At 52.1% G+C, this 16,599-nt stretch overlaps 1 protein-coding gene across 4 annotated transcripts; it reads left to right on the top strand.

Annotated features, from left to right (window-relative positions):
* Positions 1 to 6,837: 6,837 nt before the first annotated feature.
* On the top strand, positions 6,838 to 15,971 carry LOC115642655 (zinc finger protein 383-like). 4 transcript variants are annotated; one of them, XM_030546351.1, is made up of 4 exons: positions 6,838 to 6,874; positions 12,034 to 12,171; positions 14,334 to 14,471; positions 14,804 to 15,971. In XM_030546351.1, exons 3-4 carry the CDS (start codon positions 14,357 to 14,359, stop codon positions 15,595 to 15,597), a joined length of 909 nt encoding a protein of 302 aa, XP_030402211.1. In that variant the 5' UTR covers positions 6,838 to 6,874; positions 12,034 to 12,171; positions 14,334 to 14,356; the 3' UTR covers positions 15,598 to 15,971. The 4 variants fall into 4 exon arrangements, with proteins under 4 accessions (XP_030402211.1, XP_030402209.1, XP_030402207.1 ...); XM_030546349.1 differs by lacking the exon at positions 12,034 to 12,171 and having other exon boundaries at positions 6,841 to 6,874; XM_030546347.1 differs by lacking the exon at positions 12,034 to 12,171 and having other exon boundaries at positions 6,841 to 6,874; positions 14,331 to 14,471.
* Positions 15,972 to 16,599: the final 628 nt, after the last annotated feature.

The following is a 16,599-nucleotide window of genomic DNA, read 5'->3' as shown; positions in this document are numbered from 1 at the left end:
GCTGAGGGGGAGACAGCATCTTGGAGTCTGCACCTGCATTCCTGCCAGCAGGGAGCTGGTGACTGGCTCTGTGGGTAGGTTGGAGTGGGGGCTCTGGGAACTAGTGGGTTGCCCCAGGTTTTAGGTGGGGCTCCTCTCCTGACCTCCCTTCTCAGGTCCTGGCTGCTGGCCTTGCTAGGCACTCTGCTCCTGGCTGGGGTCCAGGTCCAGGACCTGGTTCCTGCCTGAACCCATCTGGCGGAGTCCGGGTCTGGGTCCCAGATCCTGCCCAGCCCAAGTGGTGGGGTCCCTGTCTGAGTCCTGGCGTCTGCCCGGGCCTGTGTAGCAAGACCTGCACAGCAGGGTATGGGTCCCAGATCCTGCCCAGCCTGCATGGTGGGGTCCCTGTCTGAGTACTGGCTCCTGTCTGGGCCTGTGTGGCAAGGCCTGCGCAGCAGGGTATGGGTCCCAGATCCTGCCCAGCCCCTGTGGTGGGATTCGTGTCTGAGTCCTGGCTCCTGCCTGGGCCTGTGCAGCAAGGCCTGCGCAGCAGGGAATGGGTCCCAGATCCTGCCCAGCCCCTGTGGTGGGATTCGTGTCTGAGTCCTGGCTCCTGCCTGGGCCTGTGTAGCAAGGCCCGCGCAGCAGGGTATGGGTCTCAGATCCTGGCTGGACCCGTGCACCAGGTCCGAGTCTGGGGTCTGGCTCCTGCATACAGCAGGGTCTGGGTCCGGGTCTGGGTCTAGGTCCAAGCTCCTGCCCGACCTCGTGTGGTGGGGTCCACGTTTGGATGTGAGGTCTTGATCTGGGGTCTGGCTCATCCCTCGCCCCATGCGGGGAGGTCTGGGGTCCAGCTCCTGCATGTGGCAGGGTCTTGGTCTGGGGCCCAGCTCCTGTCTGGCCCTGCATAGCGGGATTTAGGGTCCGGTTGCCTGGCCTGCACCCAGGTCTCCACTTCTGGCCCCGCTCTGGGCAGGGGTACTGAGGATAGGGGACTGTGGGCAGTTTTAGGGTGAGGGGAGCAGTGTGGTTCTCAACTTAACACATCCCCTCCCCCAAAGCTGGCTGGGGTTGGGCTAGGGTGGGTGGGCTGGTGCTTGGGCTGCACCTAACACATTGGTAGGTAAAACAGGTTGAGAACCGCTGACCGAGATATAAAGTTGAACCAGGGGCTAGATCCTTAAACACATACACCACAAGTTATTGTCATCTAATACTTGCACATACGTCAATGGAGGGGCATTCTGAAGGCATTCTTTGCTGGATTTTTGAAACACTGGAGATGAAACTAGAAGCCACATGCTCCCGGCCCCGATCCTTCTGCCCCACTCCCCTGCCAGCCCCCCATCACGGCCGGAGGAGCCCTGCCCCAGACACCCTGAGTCCCGACCCACAGCCGGCCAGCCCAAACACGTCCCGCCAGCCAGCCCGCCCGTCCTAGCTCAGCCCCAGCCAGCTTTGGGGGAGAGGCTGAGTGAGGGTGGGGACATGGGGAAAGAGCAGGACATGGGAGAGGGGCCTCGGGGTGGAGCATGGATGGGGCCACACCTGGATATCTGGGGAAGCTTAGCCTCCCTTGGCCTATGATCTTCATGGGTGGCGGGTAAGAGTCTGAAAAGAAACCCTTCTGGATAATTCAGAACTGCCCCCACTGTCTTGCTCCTCAGCATCACTTACCTTCTCTGGGTTTTTTTCCCTTTAACTTTTTTAGGGCACTGTAGTCCTAAGCATTTTAGGGGGGGGCTTCAGCCTTGCGGGATGTGCCAGGGCTGGGGGTTTCTGCACCATGGGGGGCGCTGGGGCCAGGGGCTTCAGCCTCAGGGGGTGCGCCGGGGCTCCTGTGGGTTTGAAAATATTTACCGGAGCGACACTCCACATGGCTCCAGCTGAATTTAAGCCCTGCTCTCATGATTTCAAAGCCAATCTCATGATTTTTGGCCACTTACGCTTGGCCGTGCTGCCCCTGGGAACGGCCAGAAGCAGACAGTAACCCCAAGGAAAGGCAAGGTCAGGCTTCAGCAGATGTTGCTCATGCTAAATATCTTTATCATAGAAGATCAGGGTTGGAAGGGACCTCAGGAGGGATCTAGTCCAACCCCCTGCTCAAAGCAGGACCAATTCCCACCTGAATCATCCCAGCCAGGGCTTTGTCAAGCAGGGCCTTAAAAACCTCTAAGGAAGGAGATTCCACCACCTCCCTAGGGAAACCATTCCAGGGCTTCACCACCCTCCTAGGGAAATAGCGTTTCCTAATATCCAACCTAGACCTCCCCCACTGCAACTTGGGACCATTGCTCCTTGTTCTGTCATCTGCTACCACCAAGAACAGCCGAACTCCAGCCCCTTAGATGAGCAATTCTGACTGGGGCAGCAGCTTTTCCCCTTGCGGTGGGTGTGAGCCAGACATCAGCTCGGGGGCATGGGGAGCAGAGGATGCCCCTGGCCCAGGGAGCGCTGCAGCCCGGGGTTGGCTATTGCGAGACACAGGAAGGGGCTGGAGCAGGAGCGATCAGGAGGTAGGAAGAAAGCAAAGTACAGAGCTGACACCAGGGCCCACACACTGCAAAATGCAAGACGCTGCCTCCTGCATTGTGACCTGGGAGCTGAGCAGCTGCCGCTTCCCCATTGAAGTCTGTGCTGGGGAGAGACCTTCCTTCATGCTCCTTCTGCACCCTGCCAAGTAGGGGGGACTTTCTCCAGCTGGATCTAGCCCCCTAGGGCAGCCCTGGGCTCTACCAGCTTCAGCCCCTGAGCCGGAGACTCCAGGTGACTAAGAGATCCCCAGGGACCGGCAGGATCAAGGGATCCTCAGATCTTGCAACCCTACACAATGAAGCCTCTGTCCTCTCTCTGTCTCCAGCTCCGGTCAGGAGCTGCCCCAGGGGGCAAAACTGGGGCGGGGGGTGTCAGGCAGGGAAAAGGATGTAAAATAAGCCAGAGTTGCAAGAAGGGGCATGACAGAGTGTGTGAACTCTGTGCAGGGTGGAGATTGAAGGGGGAGGAAAGCAGCTGATCTGGGGAGGGCGGGGAAGGGGTGTTTAAGGACATCTGTGATTTTGCCACCTCTCTCAACTCTTGGCAAAATTCTCTCCCCATCTCTCCTCAATTGTCACATAGGGATATAAAATCTGTGTCGATTTCCCGGCCCCCTCTTTCAGATTATCCGCTTTTTATCTAGCCTCATATTTTGCCTCTATTTTTCTCTCTCCTCCTCCAATGTCAGTTTAAAATCACCTCAGATTGGCAGGGGGCGGGGGTTCCCCACCCATTTGGCCCCCCTGAAAGCCACTTCCCCAAAGGCTGCCTGCTTCTCCTGTGCATGGTGGCAGAGGAGGGGAACGATTGCTGTCTGCTGAACATATACCATCCTTTCAAACTTTTCCCACTTAATTTAATATCAACATAAAATCCCTTCCGATTTTGGTGCTTTTCTCTCCTAGTATCAGATATTTCCATTTTCTCCCCAGTTTTTCAAAGATTTGACATTGAATATCCTAAAATTTTGTCCCACTTTCTCTCTAGTTGTTTGTTACTAAGGCTGTGTTTTATCGGTAAAACTTTGTCGGTAAAACACACACCCCTTGACTGACATAAGTTATGCTGACAGAAGCACAGGGGTGCACGGTGCTTTGTCAGTGGGAGACACTTTCCTGCCCACATAGCTACCACCGCTTGTCAAGAGTGGTTTAATTATGCAGCGGGAGAGCTGTGGTGCTGTAAGATTACTAGTGTAGACATGTGGCTCTCAACCTTTCCACACTACTGCACCCCTTTCAGGAGGCTGATTTGTTGTGCGCAGGGCTGGCTCCAGGCACCAGCCAAGCAAGCCCGTGCGTAGGGTGGCAGATTCCAAGGAGCAGCGTCCCTCCAATCCTTTCTCTTTTTTTTTTGCTTCGCTGTTTCGGCCGCCCCCACAGATTTTTTTTTTTCCTTTTTGGTTTGCTGCTCCAGCTGCAAACCAAAAGCAGCAGTGCAGAGGAGGGGAGCGCCCTGCTGGAAGCGGTGCCAGGTCTGTAGCAAGCCTGGCAGGGCAGCCCACGTCCTTCCCTGCCCACCGACCGGAGCGGCGTGGAGTCCTCCTGGCAGGTGGCGTGGCAAGCGCCCCACTGAAGGAAGCCCTGGCCACCCCACTTCTCTCCCCCCTCCGCTAGCCCTGGCATGCACTCCGCTGCCCGGGGCACGTCTGCAGGGCCAGGAGCCCCCCTGCACCCACGCTCCGGCCGCCCCGCAGGGTTTTTTAATCTTTTTTTCCCCCTTCGACGCTCCAGCCTCCCTGCAGCGTTTTTTTTGGTTTTGTTTTTTTCTTCCCCAATCCAACATTCCTCAGATTTCCCTTTAATTTCTGAACGTTGCTATCAGCGGTCACGTTTTGCCTTTTTTCTATGTGACTGTGGTTTCTGTTCTTTCCCTCATATTGTTAATAATAATTGTGTCAAGTGTCTGGTCGCAATGAAGCTTTTTAGCGCAGATTTAGGGTGAAAGACGTTAAACAGTTCAGTCTTGTTGTCATCTGCCATTAGCGCGTCTTCTCTGTTCACTGGTGGGCCTATGCTCTCCTTCACCTTTCTCTTGCTCGGACCGTATTTATACAACCCTTGTTTTTCGGCCTTTTATGTGCCTTGCTACGGGTAACTCATTTTGTGCTTTAATCTGTCTGATTTTCTCCCTACATGCTTGTGCTACACTTTTACACTCCCCCTTAGCGATTTGTTCCCACCGTTTGTAGGATTCCTTTTTCTTTTCAGGTCATTAAAGACTTCCTAATGGAGCCAGATTAGCCTCTATTTTTCCTCTCTTTCCTTCACATCAGGAAAATTTGCTGTTACTGTTACTCTGAGAAACTGCTGGCTGCCCAATTTTTTCTCTTTAATTTAATTTTCTTCCATGGGATGTTACCTACCAGTTCTCTGACTTTCTTGAAGTCTGATTTTTTTTTTAAATGTCCACCACCATCTTTATTCCGCTGCTGACATTCCTTCCTTTCCTTACATCGGGAAATCTATCATATATTGGTGACAATTGTGCAGCCTGCCTTGCACGGTCAGATTCGTAACCAATTCCTCCCTCGTAGTCGAAATCAATTCTAAAACGGCTGCCCCCCTCTTTACTTCTGCCATGTTCTGAAACAAAATGCTGTCCCCAAAAGGCTCCGGGAACTTGCTGGATGTTTTGTGTTTGGCCGTGTTACTTTTCCAGCAGATGTCTGGGCAGTTCAACTCCGCCCCCTTATCAGGGCCAAATTAAGGCAGGGGTGTGGCGCTGCAGCCCTGCAAAAATAAATCACAGGCACATAGGCACTGACTTCTGCTGGTGCTGCTGGGTGCTTGACACCCCACCTTTGCCCTCAGCCCCTTCCAGCCCCTTCGCAAAAGTCTCTGCCCCAGCTGTGCCCGCTCCCTGCCCCTATTCGACTCCTTCCCCAAATCCCTGCCCCAGCCCCGCCTCTTCCCCTGAGCGCGCCATGTTCTCGCTCCTCTCCCCTCCCTCCTGGAGCTTGTTACGCCGCAAAACAGCTGTTTTGCGGCAGCAAGCACTGGGAGGTAGGCAGAGGAGCGGGGACACAGCACGCTCAGGGGAGGAGGTGGAGGGGAGGTGGGGTGAGGGGCAGGGAGGGGAGCTTGGCTGCCGGTCAATGCAGGGCACCCACTGGAGCACCCACAGAGTCGGCGCCTATGCGCAGGCAGCGATCTCCAACGCTGGGCCGCTAAAAGTCCCATGGCCACTAAAAGTCCCCCGTCCCCAGGGGCGGCACTTGTGGGCATGGGCAGCACACAGAGACACGCTGTCCCCATCTCCCCAGGGGCCACAGAGACATGCTAGCAGACAGCTGCTTCCTGGAGCAGCATGGGGCCACGGCATGCAGGCAGCCTGCCTGTGGTAAGCACCTCCTGGCCAGAGCCTGCACCTTTCACACCCTCCTGCACCCCAACCCTTTGCTCCATGTCAGAACCCCCTCCTGCACCCAAACTCCCTCCTAGGCCCTGCACCCCAACCCCCTGCCACCTCCTGCAGCCAAACACCCTCCCAGGAAAAAGACTTGTCTACAGGGGCCCCACAAAATCAAATAGCCCTGGGCCCACAGGAGAGTGAATCCGTCCCTGCCCCTTATTACTCATGTTTTGGCTCTTTCTGGTTGCATGGTAGCATCTGAAACGTCCGCCTGCAGCGAAAGAACCTGGGAGAAATTGTAATGTGAAATTTCTAAATCCTGTTCTGAAAAACCGGGCCTCGATTGCCCTTCTTTCCCTCGCAGGCTGCAGAATGACGCCCACGTCTCACTCCAGCTCATCCCATCCGCCCATGGGTCTGGGAAGAGAAATGGCTGCAGAGGAGCCAGTTCAGGTAGGGACTATCGGGGAGTTGCTGGTGGGTTTCTGCTGGAGGGAGAGGGGTAGTAAATACTGAGGAGGTGGGAACTTTGGGGGTGGGTGGCCTGGGGAGGCAAGCGGGCAGGAAATACACAGGGTGGAGAAAGGGAGGGAGATAGGATGTGGCAAACCTGCGGGGACTTGTTTAACCTGGGGCCTGGATTGAGCTGGGGCTGGAAATTCCCTAATTTATGGAAAAGGAAAGAGCCCCCCTGGACTGGGCTGGGACTCTCTCTTTGTCTCCCCACCCTGCTGTTTCCAGGATACTCTGAGTGGGGTGCAGGTAGGACTCTGACACTGATCCTCCCACAGCTCCCATTTCATTGGCTCCTGTCCCCCCCGAATCGTGGGGTTGTGAGTGGGGCAGCAGGTATTGAGTGTTGGACTCTTGCTCTTTCAGGGGCCGGTGACCTTCGAGGAGGTGGCTGTGTATTTCACCAGGGAAGAGGGGGCTCTGCTGGACCCCACTCAGAGATCCCTCTACAGAGATGTCATGCAGGAGAACTATGAGAATGTGACCTCGCTGGGTAAGGGTTCCTGTCCCCTCGGTTCTTGGAAGGGGAAATGCAGAGTTAAGGTTCACGCCACCCCCACAAAGCACCCTCCTCTCTTTTTTAGCATCACCCCAACATCCCAGTGACACACACACTCCCCGCTACAGAACACTCTGAGAACAGGGCATGGGGCAGTCCAGCACAAAGTCTAACAACTTCTCTTTGCGAAAGCAAAACTTTGGGGTTTGGTCCAGCATAACAAACAGAAGCTCCGACCCCTGGCTGGCACTCAAACGCTGAGCCTACTCCACACACACCAGCTCAGACTAGCAAATGATACCACTCCCTTGCCCTCACCTTGAGGATTCCTTCTGAGTCATTGCCTTTACTTAGCTCTCACTAAGCCCTGGAGACTAAGCATATACCCACTGGACTGCTGACAACCCCGCTGGCAAGAGCACACCTTTGTGCACCTTTATTGACACAAACTACAATACTCAGCACTGAAATGGGGCAGACTAGGTCCCTCAGCTTTCACATGTACCTCTCTTCATACCACAGTCACAGCTCTCCAAAGCTGCTCCAGCTAATCCCTCCACCTTTCAGTTACAGCTACCCCTGGTAGAGTGCACACAGCTGGAGGGCATGCAGATAAATGCTGGCATTCCAGTCTGGAGAACATAACACAAATAATGGCATGTTCTCGTAGTCCTTCCTGTATCTGTTACAGATTCATAGATTTTTGTGGCCACAAAGGACTTCTAATCCATCCTCCTGGGCATAGAATTTCCTCCAGTTACTGCTGAACTGAGCTGAAGAGCTTGTGTTTCACGAAATCATCTTCCTGAAAGGCATCCTGAGATGGAGAAACCTCCATTTTCTTTGATGGTTTGTTAACCTTTGCACCAGCCTTACTGAACCACTCCCAGTGGCTAGTGCCAGGTCCAGGGTTAAGGGGTGGAGGACAGAGTTAAGGTGATATTTCAGGGGTGACGTCAAGGACAGAGTTAAGGTGATATTTCAGGGGTGACGTCAAGGACAGAGTTAAGGTGATGTTTCAGGGGTGATGTATATTTTAAGTCTTCATTTCCTAGTTTTCAGAGGTTTACGTTCCTGTTCTATGAAGGAACGCTGGAACACTGAGCAACCTTAATTCTTAATTCTGAATTTAGGTAGTTTATGGGCATTTAATTTCCTTGGGTTTTTTTGGGATTTTTTGTCATTAGAACTGTGTCTACCCTACAGATTTTGCTGGCATAGCTATGTCGGTTAGGGATGTGATTTTTACACAGCCATGTTGGCAAATCTTTTAAGCAAATACCAGACCAGTGTCTGCCTTTGGACTTGAGAGCACTTTAAAATGTTGCTCTTCACCCAGAAATTTTGGTATCAGGGCAAAACTGCCCAAGGAAACTCCTGCAGAAAGCAAGAGAAATACACAACATGCGTTGGTTGAAAATGACCCATGGTAGGACTCAAACGCACAGGTGTTGTTCAGGTTCAGTGACCACAGCATATCTCTTGGAGCCAACCAGGGCTTCATTTGTTATGAAAGAGGTGCCAGGACTCAAGCAATTAGGTGCTGCGGCTCACACAATGTTTTTACTTTCATAACTGATGTGGCAAGTCCAGAGGTGCCGGGGCTGGGAACTGCCTGGTGGTGCCAGGACTCAGCCCTGGCACGAATTAAGCCCTGGAGCCAAGCAATCACTCATAGCTGAGTCCCTGAAACTCTACGGAAATGCCAAGTGACTGAGATCAGTCAGGGGACCATTAAAACCATAGTTTGAGCCCAAGGTGATTCTTGTATAAAGCTGCTTTTTAGGGGGGCAGGCCTGTATCTCATGAACCTCGTGACCAAAATCACCCCAAATTTGGCCCTCTGATCCTGCCCTGCACCACCATAAAGAACAGCAAATTTCAGTGTAATTTGAGTAAACCTGTGGATTTTAGAGCAGTTACAATAGTCAATCTTTAAAGAGAAATTGATGCCAAACTTTAACTATACCAGAGCTGGCGTTCTACTATAGAATAACTTCCCAAAGGCCTGGACAGTGTGACAGTCAGATGTGTCCATGTGTTGACAGACGACAGTTCGAGGTTCTTCCTATTCATAAGGAGAAGGGAGAGCGGGGAGCAGTGGGAGGGGAGCAGATGAGCTGGTGATTGTGGGGTGCCACAAAGTAAGGGGGGCTGAGATGAGCGAAGAGGGGAGAGGTCTGTGAAGGATTAGAGGTGTCGTGGAAAATATTACTTTTCCATTCCCATCCCAAGTTCATTAAAGAGGAGAGGCTAAGGAATATTAAAAGTCTCATTTTCAGGTAGTTTTGGCTAGCTTCCGCAAGCTATTCTTCAAGATTTCGTAGTCTCAATTCACTTAGCTGTTCAACAGTGAGGCAGCAAGGGAGAGGTTATTAGTACAATTACCTTGATTACTTGGAGGCTTTATTATGTCCTCAGGTGGAGGAGATGTTTTCTTAGCAAAGTTTAAAGGTTCCTTGGGTCGTGAGGAACATAGGCAGGTAGTCAATTCTTGGCACTTCACAGCAGTGTTGGTAATTAACAGGATTTGATAAGGATCTTTCAGCATGGAGCCAGGGAAGTCTTTCGCTGGTGGACCTTCATGTACACCCAGTCTTCTGGTTTCAGTCTTCTGGGGTCGGGGGGGGTTTCCCTATCAGAGGGAATCAGAGAGGGTTGGATACAGTGGAAGGGGAAGGTGCAAGAAAGGTCAGGGACTCGGGGGGAGGGATAGCTCAGTGATATTTGAGCATTGGCCTGCTAAACCCAGGGTTGGGAGTTCAGTCCGTGAGGGAGCCATTTGGGGAACTGGGGTAAAAATCTGGGGATTGGTCCTGCAGGTGTTGGACTAGATGACCTTCTGAGGTCCCTTCCAACCCTATGAGTCTATGACAGGAGCATCTGAGAATTGGTAGCATATTGGGGTGGGCTGGGGAAAAGGGGTTGCTGTAGTGGGGAAGGATTGGGTGGGAGATTTAGGTAACATAGGAGTGTGGGGAATAATGGGAGGGGGTAGGAGGGGGTTGCTTTAAGAAGTGGGGTAGGTCTAGAGGGAAGGTTTCAGAGAGGCAGAGATTTGGGGCAAAAACAAGTCTCAGTGGAGTGCCAGGGTCTCTGATACCCTCTCCATAGGCAAAGCTCATCAATACTACTCCATCTAGAGATGTAAAAAGAGAAACCATTTAACCTATTGAAATTTAAGTCATTAACAGGGTACTAGAGGTGCAGGGACACTGAAGTCCCCTCCATGTTTTACATGGGGGAACCCCTCCATCCCACACACTCAGGGTCCCAGCTGCCCCCCCAGCCCCACATCTGGGGCTCTACCACTGCCAGCATCCAGGGATGGTAGCAGAGCCCCAGGTGTGAGGCCGACAGCCGGGACTCTGGGTGCGTGGGGGGAGCAGCCAGGGCCCCGGGCGCGCAGGGGCATGGGGGAGCGGAGTTTAATTGTTAACTGGAACGGATAAGCATCAAGCTTCTCGGTTAACCGGTTAAACGTTTACATCCCTAACTCCATCCTCATCCTCCTTGACCTGGTCAGCTGCCTTTGCCACCACTGACCCTGCGTGTCTTCTTGAAACTTTGTCTTACCCTTGTCCTCTTCCTGGCTCCCTTCCTACCTCTGTAATCACTCCTTCAGCGTCTCCTCCAGAGGATCCTCCTCACGCCCACCCCAACTCTCCATGGGGGTTCCACAGGGCTGTGTCCTGGGTCCCCTTCCTTCTTCCCCTGCACCTTACCTCTACGTAATCTCATCCGCACACACCGTATACGGCCACCTTCTCTGTGCTGCTCCAGATCCGCCTCCTTCTGTCCCAACTAAAACCTCATCTGCTAATGGCGGGTCACTAGCTCAAACACAACAGCCGAAATGGTAAACACAGAGCTCTCAATGAGTCCCTCAAGCCACCCCTCGCCTCTTTTCTCTCTGATTGCGGACAGCACCCCCCTCCTGCCTGTCACATATCTTCGACCCAGATCTCCCCCTGGGGCCTCGCACCCAGGCTACGGGGCAAACTCTTGCATTTTCATTCTGCGTAATGTCTCTGAGGCCTGGTCCACACTACGCTGATTTTAACTGCGTTAACTCGATTTAACGCTGCACCCGTCCACACTACACTGCTCTTTATATCGATTTAAAGGGCTCTTAAAATCGATTTCTGTACTCCTACAAAACGAGAGGAGTAACGCTAAAATCGATATTACTATATCGATTTAGGGTTGGTGTGGACGCAAATCGACATTATTGGCCGCATTCTTTTACAGTAGCTACCCGCAGTGCACCGCTCCAGAAATCGACGCTAGCCTCGGACCACGGACGCACACCACCGAATTAATGTGCCTAGTGTGGACGCGCACAATCGACTTTATAATATCTGTTTTATAAAATCGGTTTAAGCTAATTCAAATTTATCCTGTAGTGTAGACGTACCCTAAGATATGGCCTGAGCTAGTGTCTTTTCTGCCCATCCACACTGCTAAAAACTCGGTGTCCAGGCTCTCCTCCATGCACCACCTTTTCCCTGCCGCAGGGAATTAGACTAGCTCAGTGGTTTTCAACTGGGGGCACACGCACCCCTGGGAGTGCACCAAGCTCTGCCAGGGGGTCCATCAACTCAGCTAGAGATTTGCCTAGTTTTACAACAGGCTACATACAAAGCACTAGTAAAGTCGGTGCAAATTTAAATTGCATACAGACAATGAAATGTTAAGTACAAGATTTGTATTCCAATTGATTTGTTTTACAATTGTATGGTGAAAATGAGAAAGGCGGCCATTTTTTAGTACTAGTGTGCTGTGACACTTCTGTATTTTTATGTGTGATTGTGTAAAGCAAGTGGTTTTTAAGTGGGGCTACGCAAGACAAATCAGACTCCTGAAAGGGACACAGTAGTCTGGAAAGATTGAGAGCCACTGCCCCACAAGATTACCCGATTAGCCATCCCTCTGTTGTGAGGAGGTCTCCTTTTAAACGTGCTCCAGACCTTTGATCTTCTGGGTCCCAGGTCCTGCTCATCTCACCCAGTTCTGTAAATAGGTTGGAGCAAGGAGGGAGAATATTCAAAGCGAATAGTTTGAGCGTTGTCTCTTAACAGCCCTTAAGTGTTTACCAAGGAGTGGCTCATCTTCAACCCTTCTCCTTGCCTTCCTGTTTCTTTTCCTTTCAGGCCCCCAATTAAACTAAACCAACACAGGAAACATCCCAATCTCCAGGTCAACGTACAGTCTCCATCAATACGAGAGAACAGCTCCAATCCTGTCAAAAAGGGGGTTGAAAAATAGGACCAAGGGACAGCTGGCAAGTGGTAGGTAGGGGAGGAGAGGTTGGAGGGACCTGGAGCTGCAGGGCATCTCAGTGCATTAACTTGGCCCTATTGATTTAGACCGGGGTCTCCAACGCGGTGCCCGCGGGTGCCATGGCGCCCGCGGGGGCATCTGAATGCACCCACGTCCTGGCCAGCAGTGGAGTATCCGCCAAAATGCCCGCGAATTTCTGCAGCATTTCGGCGGTGACGCCTCTCAATGACGCTGCTTGCCGCCGACAAGTGACGTCATCGAGAGGCGGCGCCGCCGAAATGCCGCAGAAATTCGGCGGCACTTCGGCAGGTGCTCCACCGCCGCCACGGTCCTTCGTCTGGCTAATAGGTCCATCAATGACTTGCCTCCATTAACTTATTTAGTTCTTTTTTGAACCCTACTATAGTCTTGGTCTTCACAACATCATCTGGCAAGGAGTTCCACAGGTTGACTGTGTGTTGTGTGAAGAAATACTTCCTTTTGTTTGTTTTAACCTGCTGCCCATTCATTTCACTTGATGACCCCTAGGTCTTGCCTTATGAGGAGTAAATAACACTTCCTTATCTACTTTCTCTATACCAGTCATGATTTTATAGCCCTCTAGCATATCCCCCCTTAATCGTCTCTTTTCCAAGCTGAAAAAGTGACAGTCTTATTAATCTCTCCTTATACCGAAGCCGTTCCAGACCCCAAATCATTTTTGTTGCCCTTTTCTGTACCTTTTCCAATTCCAATATAGCTTTTTTTCAGATGGAGTAACTACATCTGCACACAGTATTCAAGATGTGCATGTACCATGGATTTATATAGAGGCAATATGATATTTTCTGTCTTATTATCTATCCCTTTCTTAATGATGCTGAACATTCTGTTGGCTTTTTTGACGCTGCTACACCTTTGAGTGGATGTTTTCAGAGAACTATCCACAATGACTCCAAGATCTCTTTCTTCAGTGTCAGAGGGTAGCCGTGTTAGTCTGGATCTGTAAAAGCAGCAAAGAATCCTGTGGCACCTTATAGACTAACAGACGTTTTGGAGCATGAGCTTTCGTGGGTGAATACCCACTTCGTCAGATGCATGTAGTGGAAATTTCTTCAGTGGTAACAGCTAATTCAGACCCCTGCTCTTTTCTCCACTGCATAGTGCCTAACCGTGCCCCCCCCATCTCTTCCCTCCCCGCTGGGACCGCAGCCACCCCCCCCCCGAATCCATATATTCCTCCCAGCCACAGTGTGACCCCTTCCCTGCCACAGATGGGAGCTTTCTTGATGATGTCCTGGGGGCTTGGAGGGCCTCACTTCCCTCTCCCCTTCCTGAAGCAGCCACAGTCTCACCTCCACGCAGGCTTCTCGGGTCTTGGAGTCCGTCCCTGCTGAACTCACGTGGCCTGATCCTGATTTTTTCACGTTCTCCTTTTCCAGAGAAATGTAGTCTGTTACTCCTGGAATAGAGCACCTAATTCCCCAGCCATCTCCACGCCCTGGGGGATTTTCATACCCCTCCTGTCACACCTGACTTGCTACATTCCTTAATTCCTCAAATGGAACAGGGAGAGGCCGTGACCCCATCACTTTAACAAACTTTGTACTGGCCACAAGGGGGGGAAATATAGAGGGCAAAGAGGAGGGAGGGGGGGTTGGGGGGGGAAGAGATGGTGCAAGGGTGGGGCCTTGGGGGAAGATGCAGCGCAGCGGCAGGGCCTTGGGGAAGGGGCAGCGTAGGGGACGGGGAAAAGCGATGGCACGAGGGCGGGGCCTTGGAGAGAGGGGACGGGGCCACAGTTCAGGCATCCATGGCCCCCTCACTTTTAGGAACCTTCCATCGCTCCTGCTTCCCTATCATTCTCCTGATCTTTGTTTCTCTCTGTCATTAGAAGCAGGTCTAGGGTCACTTCCCCTCTGGCTGGAGTCTTTACTTTCTGCGACATGGAGTTTCTATCTCCGTATTTTAGGAGCCCCTTTGCTGAGGAGTGTTGCTGGGTGTGTTCCCAGCAGAGATGGAGATAGTTAAATGCCTCATATGCAGAGGCTCCTGCACTTTTGAGGACCTGGGGAGCTGGCTGTGGGATTGTACTGCTTTAAAATGGGCTGGGGTTAAAGTAATAGAATATTTTTTATGACGAATGGCCTATGAATTCACCAGTCTTCCTTGTTTTCTTTCCCCTCAGCAGGGTTTTCAGTCTCCAAACCTGATATGATCTCCCAGCTGGAACAAGGAGAGGAGCCGTGGGTCCTGGATCTCCAGGGTTTAGAGGAAAGAGAGATCCTGACAGGTGCCTGCACAGATGAAGGATCATTAAACCAATACGGTCAGTGCCTGAAGGAAACAGCTGGGATTCCCTACAAAGAGATTGTGTGTTCTCTGAGTTCAGGATTGTCCCCAGCAGGTGTCAAATCTTTAGGGCAGCTGTCGCTCATGGCTTCCTGCCCACCCTGACTCACACCTGGCAATAGATCTGTCCATGATCTCCCTTCCCCCAAGTGTTTGGATGGGATGTGAAGGGAGAAATGATCCCCCTCTACTCTCCCCTATGGGGGAATTCAGTCCCTGATTTATTTTCCCCATCTTTCTGGTGTTTAGTTTGGTTTGCTCGCCCTTTTTCCAGCCCTGTTTCTGACATTTCTCCCTGTGTCCCAGCAGGTGCTGGGATGGTGAGTGAGAACAAGGAGCAGAATCCTCAGCAGGAAGATGCTGAGCAAGTGGAAGGGCATGGGGCATTATCGCAAAGACCCAGAGCGAGCCTGTTCAGAAGCCATGAGCAGGGAAAAGCCGGTGAGAGTCAGCGCAGGCCAGAGAGGCTGGAGAGAAACCAGCCAGGGGAAAACGGGGATAAATCCATTAACTGTCAGGGAATTCACAAGGACCTCAAGGAAACCACAGCCCAGCAGAGACTCCCCACAGGAGAGAGAAACAACACATGCGCTGAGTGTGGGAAAACCTTCAGTTGCCGCTCTGGCCTCATTAAGCATCAGAGAATCCACACAGGGGAGAGACCCTATGAATGCGGTGAGTGTGGGAAAACCTTTGTTCGGAACTCACACCTTGTTACGCATCAGAGAATCCACACCGGGGAGCAACCCTATGAATGCTGCGAGTGCGGGAAAAGCTTCACCGACAGCTCAGCCCTTGTTACGCATCGGAGAACCCACACGGGAGAGACGCCCTACGAGTGCCTGGAGTGCGGGAAAAATTTCACTCGGAGCTCCAACCTTATTATGCACCAGCGAATCCATACGGGAGAGAGACCCTATGGATGCTATCAGTGCGGGAAAACCTTCGCTCGGCGGTCGAACCTGATTAGACATCAGAGGATCTATACAGGCGAGGGTCCCTATGTATGCGCCGAGTGTGGGAAAACATTCCATCAGAGCTTGGCCCTTGTTTATCATCAGAGAATCTGCAAAGGAGATCAACACTGCGAAAACGCTGTCTAGGGCTGGCAAAAGAGGGGGTTTTTTTGGTCCTCTAACACTTGTTAATTCCCACATATTGACCTTTAAGCTATTTGGCCCCTTTGCTTCACCGTGTTCTCTCAGCTCCCCTAGGCAAGTTATCTGTTTTTGCCTTCTGCCGTTTGCCCTTTTCTGGGGTAAATCCTGTGGTCCTGTCTCTCAATTCCATTGTCCTTTGAGTCTTGGAAGTGTGTGTCCATCAGCCCCAGATGGGAGAGAGGCGGGTGACTTCAGCTAACTAAATCTACGTGGACCTCATGTCCCCCAGGCCAGTGGTTCTCAAGATTTTTTTTTCTTTTCATGAACCACTTGAAAATTGCTGAGGGTCTCGGCAGACCACATAATGATCTTTCCAGATGTTGTTGGAAAGCGCTTTGGATAAAAGTGCTATATTAAAAAAACCAATAGTAATGAAAGTTTTTTTGTTCTACAAATAAAAGCGCACAACTCATATTTTAATATCCATGCTCTTACCTTCCCAGTGGGGCTGGGAAGGAGAGGAGAGGTCTCTCCCTCTCTCTCCCACTGCGACAGCCCCTGAGCTGGGGCTGGGAAGGAGGTGGGTCTCTCCCTCTCTGCCCTGCTGCGACAGCCCCCGAGCTGGGGCTGGGAAGGAGGGGGGTCTCTTCCTCTCTCCCCTGCTGCGACAGCCCCTGAGCTGGGGCTGGGAAGGAGGGCCATCTCTCCCCGGCAGCCACAGCCCTGGAGCTGGGAAAAGTCGCCTCTTTCTCTGGCTGCCGCAGCCCTTCACTCCCAAATTCCCCCCATCCCCTCTTGTCACTGCACTGCTCCCTCCCACCTCCCCCGCATTCTCCCCAGGGCCTAGGGTGACCAGATGTCCTGATTTTATAGGGACAGTCCAGATTTTGGGGTCTTTTTCTTATATGGGATCCTATTACCCCTCACCCCTATCCTGATTTTTCACACTTGCTGTCTGGTCACCCTACCAAGGCCACCACCTCTTCTTACATGTGCGCCTTCTCC

This window comes from Gopherus evgoodei, unplaced genomic scaffold (assembly GCF_007399415.2).
Source record: "Gopherus evgoodei ecotype Sinaloan lineage unplaced genomic scaffold, rGopEvg1_v1.p scaffold_43_arrow_ctg1, whole genome shotgun sequence".
Taxonomy (NCBI): Eukaryota; Metazoa; Chordata; order Testudines; family Testudinidae; genus Gopherus; species Gopherus evgoodei.
Note: the sequence above shows the minus strand (reverse complement) of the source record. Positions and strands in the feature narration are given on the sequence as shown.